Source organism: Penicillium longicatenatum, assembly GCF_028827895.1.
Source record: "Penicillium longicatenatum strain IBT 33135 chromosome Unknown contig_11_segment0_segment0, whole genome shotgun sequence".
NCBI classification, from domain to species: domain Eukaryota; kingdom Fungi; phylum Ascomycota; class Eurotiomycetes; order Eurotiales; family Aspergillaceae; genus Penicillium; species Penicillium longicatenatum.
Window position 1 is genome coordinate 714,095 of NW_026643117.1, and position 13,833 is coordinate 727,927.

The 13,833-nt window shown below is 47.0% G+C and overlaps 4 protein-coding genes across 4 annotated transcripts; 3 read left to right on the forward strand and 1 right to left on the reverse strand.

The window, feature by feature from the left end:
* Positions 1-1,497: 1,497 nt before the first annotated feature.
* Positions 1,498-5,303, forward strand: N7484_000257 (uncharacterized protein; the record flags this gene model as incomplete). Its single annotated transcript, XM_057110678.1, has 2 exons — positions 1,498-2,467; positions 2,527-5,303. The coding sequence occupies 2 exons, from the start codon at positions 1,498-1,500 to the stop codon at positions 5,301-5,303; spliced, it is 3,747 nt and encodes a 1,248-aa protein (XP_056977904.1).
* A 932-nt stretch (positions 5,304-6,235) lies between these two features.
* On the forward strand, positions 6,236-6,901 carry N7484_000258 (uncharacterized protein; the record flags this gene model as incomplete). Its single annotated transcript, XM_057110679.1, has 2 exons — positions 6,236-6,407; positions 6,456-6,901. 2 exons carry the CDS (start codon positions 6,236-6,238, stop codon positions 6,899-6,901), a joined length of 618 nt encoding a protein of 205 aa, XP_056977905.1.
* Positions 6,902-8,079: 1,178 nt separating this feature from the next.
* N7484_000259 (uncharacterized protein) lies at positions 8,080-8,638 on the reverse strand (the record flags this gene model as incomplete). The annotated part of the gene is made up of 2 exons (XM_057110680.1): positions 8,080-8,221; positions 8,274-8,638. The coding sequence occupies 2 exons, from the start codon at positions 8,636-8,638 to the stop codon at positions 8,080-8,082; spliced, it is 507 nt and encodes a 168-aa protein (XP_056977906.1).
* Positions 8,639-9,241: 603 nt separating this feature from the next.
* Positions 9,242-10,009, forward strand: N7484_000260 (aminoglycoside phosphotransferase family protein; the record flags this gene model as incomplete). Its single annotated transcript, XM_057110681.1, has 1 exon — positions 9,242-10,009. The coding sequence occupies one exon, from the start codon at positions 9,242-9,244 to the stop codon at positions 10,007-10,009; it is 768 nt and encodes a 255-aa protein (XP_056977907.1).
* Between the last annotated feature and the right edge of the window lie 3,824 nt (positions 10,010-13,833).

The window sequence follows — 13,833 nt, forward strand, 5'->3', positions numbered from 1 at the left end:
TGGCCCGTGCCTTTCTGCATAGGACAAAGACAGAGCCCATTAGCGGCTTAATGAAGGTATTTTTTGTCTATTATATCGCATTCGAGGCGATGGTCTGATATTCATAGGATGAATTTCTGCATCTTGCAAACCCAGGGGGAGCTTGGAGTTTAAAACGGCATTACTTTGAAACATTACCTATGGGAATTCGGATCGGGAGCCATACTAGCAAGAATTAAGGCCGAAATATGATTGTTACGATAATATGTCCCTTTTTTTGTGAACCATAATATTAGGGCCTTTTTAGATATCTATCAAACGAGCTCGTGAACAGCACGAAAGGATGCCTTAGGTGCTCTACGAGCCGGACTTTCCTTGAGCCAACACTTGCTCGATTCACGTGATTAGGCTGCTGCTCGAGATAATTCGATAGTTAGCCATTTAGGAAACAAGAATAGTAATGATACGAAGAATATATGAGGATACTCCCTTAGCATTTGTTTACCTCGTGCTCAATTCTTACTACAATATGTAGAGTAGTGCAAGGTCTAATTAGCCCATACATGAATATTCTTTTGCTAATAGTACTGTATTCTTAAGACAAGTATGTCAGATTATTACAGTCGATAGCGAATTCAGCTTCCTCCCTATAGACAGCTTTTAATTTCTCGGGCCCCACTGCCAAGGCACTAGTGTGGATATCTATTTCACGGGCATCAATAAAAAGGCGACTGCTTAAGGTATTGACCGGTACTCAAAACCGAAGTTACGGTTCCATATTTACAAAACTGCAGCAAACATTTGAATTGTGTTTTGATTTGGGTCCAATCGAGTCCTGGATTATGCACGTGCGGGTACCTTTCTATGGAAATGGCCTTTTGAGACCCATTGGTAGTTGCGGCGCTCAATTTACTAACTGCAGGCATAGTTTGGTAGCGAACCCTTGAAAGCGCTGTGCAAATCAACACTTTACTTTCTCATAGCACTGACAAATTATTGTCATCTGATTATATATATCGTCTCATTCTATTTGACTTTATTGGAATAAGACGCAAGTTTGCGAGGGGCCCTCAAAAACAGGTGCTGAGGTTTACCCTTAATCGCTAGAAAACCGTGGAATGTCAAAGACCCACACATGCAAACGACACAAACGTCAAGGAGTGAAAGTGACTTGGTTAGAGCGACCGCGCTTTGCTGGTACTGTATTCCAACTGCTCAAGAAACGGCGTGGAACGGGCCGACCACGGTCACTGTTCCACCACGTAATACCCCACATCACGTACGTCCACCTGGCCAATGGCATTTGATCTCTTGCCGCTCGCTGCTGCGCTTCTTCTCAAGCACGAAGCCTGGCCTTTGCGGCTGACAATGGTGTCTGTTCTGCTTCCCATGCCGTCTCGGTGTTCTTCTCATCGAAATTTGCAGATAATACATTAGTACCTACAGTTATCCTTTGCCACCTTCCCAACATTTCTCGTATACCTTTGATTTCTATCTCTACCAGACCACTTCTCCAGGATGGCCCAACCCCCACTCGAGACGTTCCAGATCGGTTGGATATGTGCCCTACCGATCGAGGCTGCCGCCGCCAAAGAAATGCTAGATGAAAGCTTTGGTATTCTCGACGTGCAAGATCCAAGCGACTCGAACACATATACCTTAGGTCGAATCGGCAAACACCACGTCGCGATCGCCTGCCTCCCAGCCGGCCAATACGGAATCACGTCGGCCACGACTGTCGCAAATAACATGGTTCGCACCTTTTCGAAATCTCTACGGGTCGGATTGATGGTTGGCGTTGGCGGTGGAATTCCGTCGGCGGGTCATGATATTCGGCTTGGGGATGTTGTGATTAGCTGCCCGGAAGGCACTTCTGGCGGAGTGCTTCAATACGATATGGGCAAAGTTAGTACGAGCGGAGAATTTCATCGAACTGGCTCTTTAAATAGCCCCCCTAGGGCACTATTAGCAGCAACCAACTTGATGAGGGCCACCGAGCTCACGGATGATCCTTGCTATCCTGAATTTCTCCTCAAGGCGATCAGTAGAACGGCACGTACTCGAAAGGCCTTTGACCGACCACAAGAAGACCGGCTTTTCAAATTCGAACACATTCATCCTACGACTGTGAGCACTTGTGATGGGTGCCTGGCAGAATGGGAAGAAACACGAAGTGAACGCGAGACCACTGATCCACAATCACACTATGGTATTATTGCATCTGGAAATGCTGTCATCAAGGATGGATATACACGCGAGCAGCTTAGGCTAGCCACTGGGGCCTTGTGCTTTGAGATGGAGGCAGCTGGCTTAATGATGGACTTCCCTTGTGTTGTTGTTCGCGGAATCTGTGATTACGCCGATACACATAAGAATAAGCAGTGGCAAGGATATGCGGCCTTGGCAGCGGCGTCATATACTAAGGAGCTGTTAGGGTATATACCCACAACTCAAGTGTCGCAAGAAAATTTGGTGGTAGATATGTGCTGTAAGTAGAATCTTTGAATGGTCTATATTAAATGATAAGAAGCTGACTTATATAATAAGCCGGACTCAAAGAAGAAATTCAAGGTACCAATAAGCGCTTAGACCGAGCATACGATCAACAAGAACAACACCATAATGAGCAGAAAACAAGATCTTTAACAGATCAGCAACAACGTTGTCATCAAGTTTTCAAGGTTGCAAACTACGAGGAGCAAAAGAATATCAATCCAAAAAGGGTAGAAGGAACCTGTCAATGGGCCCTACAGAGCGCTGAATATATCCGCTGGTGGGAGAGCAGCAGCAATGATCTTCTATGGGCGTCAGCCGACCCCGGCTGCGGCAAGTCTGTACTGGCCAGATCGATCATTGATGATGACTTACAAGATTCAAGCTTGGCAGTGACAACGTGTTTCTTTTTCTTCAAAGATAATGACGAACAGAACCATATTGATACCGCACTATGTTCAGTGCTACATCAACTCTTTAGCCAACGACCTCAGCTATTACCCTATGCGCTCCCGTCCTGGGAGAAAAACGGGGAGAAATTACGAAACGAGGTTGATGAGCTTTGGCGGATCTTCATAACGGCGGCATCGGCTGGTGTATCCTTTAAGACGATTTGCATATTCGATGCGCTGGATGAATGTCGCGAATCGGATCAGGCCCGATTGATTGAGAAGCTCCAGTCCTTTCATCATCAAACAACTTTATCAACACAGGATGCCTCCTGTTTGAAATTCCTGATCACTAGTCGTCCCTATGATCATATACAGAATCATTTTCGAGCAATCACTGATTCTTTTCCGCATATACACATCAAAGGCGAGGAGGAGAATGACCGAATTCATGAGGAGATTGATCTAGTGGTAAAAGTCCGAGTGAAAGAGTTAGCCGACGACGTGCAACTACCACTAGAGGCCTACCAGCGAGTCGAACAGCAGCTGCTTCAAATGGAACACAGGACATATCTCTGGCTATATCTAGCCATTGATGATATCCGCACCACCTTTCAGCATAGCCTTCGACCAGCGAAGAATTCCATCACACTGATACCTCCTTCTGTGACTGCAGCATACGAAAAGATTCTATGTCGAGTGCCAGTAGATGAAACTCATACAGTCAAAAAGATCTTAGAGATTATCGTGGCTGCACGACGTCCTCTTACAATACGAGAGATGGCTATGGCGCTAGGTATTGCTACCTGCTCTGAAGCACGAACAATAATGGAGGCTGGGCTGGATCTAACTCATCTACTAAGAAAAGTTCGACAACTTTGCGGCTTGTTTGTGTTTACTAATAACTCTAAAATCTATCTCATCCACCAGACCGCCAGAGAGTTTTTGATTCGAAAACAAAATTCCGACAATCTCCGAGTCACGTACTGGAGCAGCCTAAGTGATGCAGAGAATCAGATGGCGGAGATCTGTCTGCGGTACCTTTTGATGGAGGATTTGGAAGACGAAGAAGGCCAACCAAGCTTAAACGTTCGAGACCTTTTGGAATACTCAGCAGTACATTGGGCCGATCACGTACGAAAAATGACTTTTATGTTGGACCAGAAAGCGCAGAATCGACTACATTCAATGTACGATATGCCCGGAAAACGGATTGCCCTGTGGTTTCCTATCTTTTGGAAAGCAGCAAATCCATACATGAACCTGCCATCAATGAATGCCCTCAATTTAGCATCATTTAACGGCCATGGGCAAGAGGTTGAGTTCCTACTGGCTGCTCAGAAATACCATATCAATTCTGCAGACGATACAGGAACAAATTCATTGATATGGGCCTCGCAGAATGGACACGATCAAGTCGTGCAGATGCTGTTAGAGCACGGGGCCGACGTCAACGCCCAGGGTGGCATCTACGGAAATGCGCTTTATGTAGTTTCTTCTGGAGGGCACGATCAAATCGTGCAGATGCTGTTAGAGCACAGAGCCGGCGTCAACGCCCAGGGTGGCCGCTACGGAAATGCTCTTTATGTAGCTTCTTGTGAAGGACACGATCATATCGTGCAGAGGCTGTTAGAACACGGAGCCGACGTCAACGCCCAGGGTGGAGAGGACGGAGATGCGCTTTATGCAGCTTCTTCTAGAGGACACGATCAAATCGTGCAGATGCTGTTAGAGCACGGAGCCGACGTCAACGCCGAGGGTAGCCGCTTCGGAAATGCGCTTCATGTAGCTTCTTGTGAAGGACACGATCAAATCGTGCAGATGCTATTAGAGCACGGAGCCGACGTCAACGCCCAGGGTAGCCTCTACAGAAATGCGCTTTATGTAGCTTCTTGTGAAGGACACGATCAAATCGTGCAGATGCTGTTAGAGCACGGAGCCGACGTCAACGTCCAGGGTGGCCGCTACGGAAATGCGCTCCAGGTAGCTTCTTGTGAAGGACACGATCAAATCGTGCAGATGCTATTAGAGCACGGAGCCGACGTCAACGCCCAGGGTAGCCGCTACGGAAATGCGCTCCAGGTAGCTTCTTCTAGAGGACACAACAAAATCGTGCAGATGCTGTTAGAGCACGGAGCCGACGTCAACGCCCAGGGTGGCATCTACGGAAATGCGCTTTATGTAGTTTCTTCTGGAGGGCACGATCAAATCGTGCAGATGCTGTTAGAGCACGGAGCCGACGTCAACGTCCAGGGTGGCCGCTACGGAAATGCGCTCCAGGTAGCTTCTTCTGGAGGACACGATCAAATCGTGCAGATGCTGTTAGAGCACGGAGCCGACGTCAACGCCCAGGGTAGCCGCTACGGAAATGCGCTCCAGGTAGCTTCTTCTAGAGGACACGACAAAATCGTGCAGATACTATTAGAGCGAGGAGCTGATTAGTCTGCACGCTATCGCTCCCCTTTTCAAAGATTGAGAAAATCATGACGCTTAGGAAACAAGATGTCTTCTCAAACCTAATCGAATTTAATTATACCGGGTACAATAACTCCCCCAATTGCTATCTTTTGTTAGAAGGTAGAAGAACACTAAGTCATGATTTTTGGAGAATGTGGCCATGGTATACATACTCTAATTGTTTCTTGAAGGAAAAGCATCTTAATATACTGTATCTATTCTACTTTTTTCCTCAGTATTCGCCATCTTTGGCCCATAAGCAACGATTTCTGTTATTCCCCAGGCCTAATATTCATCTTATTCACCTGTCTTGTAACTTACGTGGATAGGCAACGGTATTGTAATATAAGGTGTATGTATTGTGCTGGCTTAGTACTGTAATTTGCATTTAGTTATAGATGGCCGTAGAATGGAAACTTCCCACTAATGTCTTGGCAGTGGGGCACTTGTAATATCTTTGGGTGTTTAGGGTGGAAGCTGTTTTCGCTAGTGACTGCAGTGAGGATGCTAGCACGTGATATATACTATGTCGAACTAGGGTTCGAGAAAGATTCTATGAGAGCAAAGTGGCGAAACTGATTTCAGTCCATCCTGTAGCAAAGACTACGAAATTGTGGAGTTTTCAGCCATAAGATTAAGCCTAGCCAGTTCTATAGGATTGAGCGCGACCAGATTTCAAGTCAGGCCAAAACAGGACGCTTTGCCTATTACCACGGCCTAAAATGAAAACTCAAATGCAATATTGATTCAAAACGGCACTACTTAGAAAAGACATGAAACGTGTCCTGTTACTTGTGGAGACAATTGGGTAGCTTTTCGTAGACCCTGAGATTAGGGCCGTGGGTACTTAAGGCACGGCATACCGCATAGGGGATAATTCCCAAGGTGCAATTTGATTCAAACTCAAAACAAACAGAATGTTCGCTGTCGTCTATCTACTGCTCACTAGCATCTACATACGCGCCTCCATTGGTGGTGCCCTCCAGGTCATTGATTATGATAACCAATGTGTAATTTGGTCTCAGAATAACCATGGATGTACTGGATATTCGGCACCTTTTGCACTGCTCAACGGGGATGATTGTTCTGGTAGGCAAACAATTGATGATTCCATCAAATTGTTCTAACATGGCATAGAATTGAGTGAAGATGTCAACGGGACGCGTACGGACTTCTCACTTCTTTATGTGGATGCTTGTGGTACGGAGAACGGTGTCCCAGCTGCCTGGATCCAGGTAAAAGACACTGGTCTAGTGACCTTCTTTAATCAAAACGGCGACATTTCGACATGCGTATTGAATGATAAATTCAAGGTTGGCAGTTGGTGTAGTGTTTCCGACTCTGGGCTCACATCTTCTACTAATTCTCCCACCACGTCTATACCCACGTCGTCTGCTCCCACGTCTTCTCCCACGTCTTCTCCCACGTCTGCTCCCACGTCTGCTCCCACGTCTGCTCCCACGTCTGCTCCCACGTCTTCTCCCACGTCTTCTCCTACGTCTACTCCAACGTCTTCTATGCCTACTTCTACTCCAATCTCAACTCTATCCGAAGCGTCTACCTGTGGATGCCCTGCGATTTGAGCATCGATAATAAAGTAGTCTCACCTTCAATCCGGGCTGATTATTCCGCACACAGGATAATGCCAAGTTTCATGTTTGATTTTTTGCTAAGATTTGATTATATCGAATGTTTATTTGTTTTGTTCTTAGTGACTTTCCAATATAGTAACTATGTTATTCACATACTACCCCTGATTAATTAAAATTCCTATATTATTCTACGCACATAGGACATTTATATTACATTTTGACCTTGCGCTAGAGACTCGAAATTCCACAATGGAGTCAGAATGTGTTTTCATGTCACGAGAATATACAATTACCGTGCTAATTGCTAGTCGATAAGCTGCCCACGTATCTAGTACTTCTAATACTCATAAGGAATCTTATACTCTTAGCTCCTAAACCTTTACAGTGGCGGCCGGTATCTCCTTCCATGTCGGAAACCTCTTTCAAACCCTAATCACATGATACGCTAATCCAGATATGAATAGTGCGTAAATAATTCGGTTTGTACCTAACCAGGTAATGAATACCAGGAGCTTAGAATACCAGTATGAAAGATACAAGGGTCTAGGCGCTTGGGCTGGCTGGAAGGTTCGATGCAAACTCGGCAAACATATAGGTCTTTGGAAGGCATTTCCCTCTGCAAAGTTCATTACTGCAGAGAGCGCCTTACTGTATCATCTGACCATTCATACGTCCTTTATTATTGTAGTTTGTTTTCACCACCACCGATGCCTTTGGCTAAAACACCTCGCTCAACGATGACCCACTATTATTCGCGCATCTAGGCTTTTCTCTGGACCACTAGTCTCACCTGGATCATGAGCGGTAAAAGAAATATTCTCATTGGCTTCAAATGTGATGAAACCTTTCTAAGAGTTTGGGTTGTGATTAGCACCCACCATATAATCGTTCTGTATCTATTTATAACCGAACCTAAACGGCCCAAATTCTCCTTGGCGCTCGGTCAAGACTGCACAGCCCACGCCGGCTAATGTATTTACATTTCGCCTGGAGTATATCGACTCCAACCTGTGCTTAATTTTGATGCTATTCTCGCCTATTCTACTCTGCCAGTTTTTGCTACAGGTAAATCAGAACAAGAAAACCTCAATGTCTCCGACTGCAGTCAGAGCTTCGCCAACCAAGACTCTATAGTTGATCTATGCACCCTTGCTTAGTTTGAGAATTTGCTAATAGAACTCTCCCTGAACCATGCGTAATGGCTTTCGCTCCTTATTCATGTGATATAGATATAATAGATTCGGCCAAATTTCGTTGGGGGTAGCCTGGTGGATGTAGTTTTTCTGTGCTAGGTCGGATACGACGGTATAGCTAGTTTGGTAAATCAGCATGGGAATGCTCTCAAAGGTTTTCTTAAACTTACACCCACCACCGGCAACCCGAGCCTCCCCCGGACATCTCGTATCTATCACGGCGAAGGCTATAGATGAGGCGTGCGAAGAATAATACAGTAACTCCTGCCGCGACTGGGAAGTCCCAATACGTGATGGCAGATGTAGTTTGGGTGTAGCCATGCTGGGTCCACTCAAGGATCCCCGTCGGATCATCAAATTCGGCCCTCATGTTAATGCGAGTTGACGACACGCGATCAGAATGGAGCAAGTAGATTGACCAATGATTGTCGCTGGTATTTGGGCCGGCTGCACCAAGGGTGTGTACCACAACACGGACGTGCGTGACCGGCGTGGAGTCGGCTTGAACCACTTGCGGAGATAATGGAGACGGCATGGTGGAAATATAGGTATCGAGTATAGTAGGGTGAACTGTCAAGGATAATTTCGAATTCTCCTTAATAGCTGGGTCCCACGGCTTCCTCGCGACAATTTATATCAGAAAATGACGCATTAGAAGCCGGGGCAATTGTCACTAGCGTAAAGCTCACTAACCTGCAACCGCCAACGATTCAAGTGGCGGTGTTGTATGGTAAATCTGCCGTTTATTAATTGGGCAGGACTGGAAGTATAGAGGGCACGGTCCTTGGCAATTGTGATAAGAGGTCCTAGGAATAACTATTGCATGGCACGAGAACTGACCAATCAACTAGTGAAGCAGCCTAGAGCCGGAGTCCAATCAAAATTCGTATCTTCGTTACGTCATCAAACGTACTTTCCCCTGTTCTGCCCCTTCGCACCTTTACGTCGCCTTCTACTCCAAATTATGTCTCATTATGTCTAAGAAGCTCCCCTTTCTCGTCTTACCTCTCTGGCTTATTTAGGTCTCCAGACTCGATCTATCTCCACCCTTGATCTTCGCTCTCTCATAACTTCGTCCCTGAGACCTAGAGTCTGCAAAGCCAGAGGCTCTTCTTTCGACACCACATTGCGCAAGAGGATGGCGTTCCCCAAGGACATTCAACGATCATCAGTGATCGCCTATTGTCAAAATCCGTTACCTGACAATATTGTTAGTCAATACGGAAAACGTGTTATCAGGATATCTGATCAGGAAGTGGTGAAGTGGGGCCCGGATGTAACAAATGGAGAAGCCGAAAATCAAAGGATAGCCTACGAACTTGTGGATAGTCGCATAGTCCGTATTCCACGTGTGTATGCTTTCTTTTCTGATGAGCGGGGCTGGGGCTATATTGTGATGGAGTTTATAAAAGGGAAGGTCATTGATCCATTGGAGGAATTAGGCGCCGTCAAAAAGGTTGCGGGTGTGCTTGACTATTTCACAACACTACGGCACGCCACTCCTGGCTCTCTATGTGGAGGGCCTTGTCGTGGGCTCCTCTTCCCTGACACTGAAGATCTGGTATTCGAAAGTCCCGACGAGATGGAGAAGTGGTTTAATAGTCGACTGCTCTCGCACAATCCGAAACTGTCATTTCAGGGCTGCGACTTTGTGCTCTGCCACTTAGATGTAGCACCTCGAAACATCCTGTGGCAGGAAGATGGTTCTCTGTGCCTTATTGATTGGGCATCTGCCGGCTACTATCCAAGGTTGTTTGAGTTCTGCGTGCAGTGGATTACTGAAGGAAAGGACGGCAGCTTTAATTCCCTTCTCTTGGACACGATGAATCCTTTGCCCGGTCAAGAGATGGCGCAAAAAGAGTCCATTATGTGTGTTTGGAGAAATATTCAGAAGTATCCTTTGTGAGTGCATGAGACTCCAGTTATTTATTGATTGAAACTCACCCACTTCCAGCCGGACCAAAAAATCCAAATCATGCCAAAGAGTCTCAGGAGAATTTATCCCTGCCCCCCCCTCCTTCAATGCCAGAATACCCACCAGATTGGTATGAACAAGCCGGGCACGAATGCTCCACCCCGAAAAGATCCACTTCTATCAATTCTCCAAGTTCGGCTTTGGAAGCTAGAAAACCAAATCGAAGCCACGATCTCCTTGCACGTTGTTTGCCTAATTTACGCGCATTATTTGTTCCACGCGATAAGCCCTCCGGAGATGTCTAGTATCGGTGCTACCGCAGACGAATACTGAGAAATTTAGGAGCTATCGCCATAAAAACTCTCCTGCCCACCCGAGGGCATCTTGTGAATAGTATCGCCTTTTTCGCAGTACTGTATCACACTAGTATACATTCCAAAGTGCTTTCCTTCGAGAAACTGAATTTATCGGTACATTATGACGTGATCCCTCCAGGCATCATGTGGTTAGGGTTTGAAAGAGCTCCTCTGTGTTGTCCGACATAGAAGGCGAAAACGGTCACTACTGTACTATGAATAATTTTCAAGAACATATTAAGTACAGTGGCGCCCGATTTCGCTTTCCATGCTAGGATCATTGAGATGTTTTCTTTAACCCTAATCACATGATCAATGGGGTCACTAAAATAAATAACGGGCCTGTTTCGCAGATGAAACGTACCGCGCGAAACATATTCCTGCGGAATTTACAGTTCCGTTCGAATAGTCCGTGACCCCCCTTATTTACCGTCTATTATTCTGCCACGTTTTCTGCCGAATAAAAACCCCTAAATTTACTATCCAATAACTAGTATACCAACCCTCATTCTCAACATATTAGACATGGATATGGATATGGATATTAAGAAGAATACGTGTTAGAATATATGATATTTGTTTATATTAGCGTGTTAAAGCGCGTGTCTATATAAGCTAGCCTAATATGAAAAGCGGTGGCAAAAAGCGGTAAGGGGGGGGGGGGGGGGGGGGTTACGGATTAACAGAACGCCACTGTACCAGATGCTGGCGGTCGTTTCTTGGGTGTTTGTGGGAGAGGGCTCGGGCCCTCCCGTCGGTGGGTCCGACATCGCTTTGGGAATGGTTCCCGCTCGGTACACAACGTTAAAGTTTATATCGCTGTATCATCGACACCAACTTTTCCGCCCAAGGTCTCTCCTTCGGATATTACAGGGCCCGGTTGGAATCTAGTTGCTAGTTATCCACGCATACAGTCGGTGCTAAGGTACAGGATGGATCGAAATCAGTTTCACCACTTTGCTTTCACAGAGTTGTTCTCGAACCCTAGTCCGAAACATACTAATCCCTATCAGGCCTAGCTCAATCTCAAGTATTGAATCGTATTAAAAGGCATATCACGTGCTACAAAGTCCATTAATATACTCGTAATCCTCTTACAAAAGATATGAGCATCTTGCAGCGTCTTGAACATATTAACGACATTCCATCCATTCATCTCATTATTCTGTAAGAGCACCTGACTGGAGCAATAAGGCCAATACATTTCAAGGGGCACACATTAAAACAATTTATGCGGGAACATTTCTTTGGGAAACATAATTAGCAGAAAATGCAGTGTAAAAATAAATTTTAAAACCTAGAATCTATGCATCTATATCCAGTGTCTTGTTTACCTATTTATTTGCTATCAGTTTCCCACTCCTGATCTGTTTCCCATTCGCCTTCGTTGTTCAGTGTCACTTCTGTTTCCCATTCTGACAACGTTTCAGAATTAGATAAAGTAGTGGGATGGCTAAGGCCGAGTATTTGCTTCTGCTTGGTTAAACACTTTCTTAGTAGAGCAATGGCTTCAGCATGATGAGCTGAAGATTTCCAAGTGAAAGCAAGATTAGCCATACTGGTCAACGTGTCGGGATGGTCCTCGCCGAGCTTCGTCTTGCGAGTCTTCATCACCTGCACGTTGAGCTACTCGGCCTCCTCCCACCGGCCCTGGCTCCTATACGTCGATGCTAGGTTGGCCATACTGGTCAGCGTGGAGGGATGGTCCTCGCCGAGCTTCGTCTTGCGAGTCTTCATCACCTGCACGTTGAGCTACTCGGCCTCCTCCCACCGGCCCTGGCTCCTATACGTCGATGCCAGGTTGGCCATACTGGTCAGCGTGGAGGGATGGTCCTCGCCGAGCTTCGTCTTGCGAGTCTTCATCACCTGCACGTTGAGCTGCTCGGCCTCCTCCCACCGGCCCTGGCTTCTATACGTCGATGCCAGGTTGGCCATACTGGTCAGCGTGGAGGGATGGTCCTCGCCGAGCTTCGTCTTGCGAGTCTTCATCACCTGCACGTTGAGCTGCTCAGCCTCCTCCCACCGGCCCTGGCTCCTATACGTCGATGCCAGGTTGGCCATACTGGTCAGCGTGTCGGGATGGTCCTCGCCGAGCTTCGTCTTGCGAGTCTTCATCACCTGCACGTTGAGCTGCTCGGCCTCCTCCCACCGGCCCTGGTTCCTATACGTCGATGCCAGGTTGGCCATACTGGTCAGCGTGTCAGGATGGTCCTCGCCGAGCTTCGTCTTGCGAGTCTTCATCACATGCACGTTGAGCTGCTCAGCCTCCTCCCACCGGCCCTGGCTCCTATACGTCGATGCCAGGTTGGCCATACTGGTCAGCGTGTCGGGATGGTCCTCGCCGAGCTTCGTCTTGCGAGTCTTCATCACCTGCACCTCGAGCTGCTTGGCCTCCTCCCACCGGCCCTGGCTCCTATACGTCGATGCCAGGTTGGCCATACTGGTCAGCGTGGAGGGATGGTCCTCGCCGAGCTTCGTCTTGCTCGTCTTCATCCCCCGCACGTTGAGCTGCTCGGCCTCCTCCCACCGGCCCTGGCTCCTATACATCGATGCTAGGTTAGCCATACTGGTCAGCGTGTCGGGATGGTCCTCGCCGAGCTTCGTCTTGCTAGTCTTCATCACCTGCATGAAGAGCTGCTCGGCCTCCTCCCACCGGCCCTGGCTCCTATACGTCGATGCTAGGTTGGCCATACTGCTCAGCGTGTCAGGATGGTCCTCGCCGAGCTTCGTCTTGCGAGTCTTCATCACCTGCACCTCGAGCTGCTCCGCCTCCTCCCACCGGCCGTCGAGCCAGTATGCTATTGCTAACATACTTGTGCTATTAAGCGCCTCTTTATGCTCTTCACCTAATAAGATCGTTCTTTGCTCTTTTGATCTTGCTGCCATATCTCTTGTATCCGCGATATTACCGCTCTGCGACGCATACCATGCAGCTTCATAGAGCAATGCAGCCCATTGTAGTAGACACTCAGGTGATGCGGGTCGTTGTGACATTGCGGATTTCACGTGGGGAAATAGCGCCCGGCACCTCTCCCAGTTCTCGTATCCACCACCTGTGGGAAATTCTTCGCATAGATTGCTTATAAATATCTCCCGCCATTGGTTTATTTCTCCTTTGGATCTTAACCACGCACGCATCGTCAGTTGTACTAGCCGATGCATTGTAAAAAACGTGCCGTCTTCACTAATAGATATAAATGAAAAATCCCTCAGTGTTGTGATATCATCTTCAAAATCGGGCCCTATATCAGATCCAGAAGTTTCCCCATCACTAGAGCCATTTAAAAGCTCGGAACTTAATGCATAGTTGGCCTGAGGTCGAGGTCGGATAATATTCTCTGGTATTCCTTGTCGATCGAAAAGGCTCATCAGCGAAAGCAATCCTGCTGCAGACGGGTTGGTTCGGCGTATATAATCGAATGATATTTGCCACGTCACCAAGATTGAATTCTTTGCTTC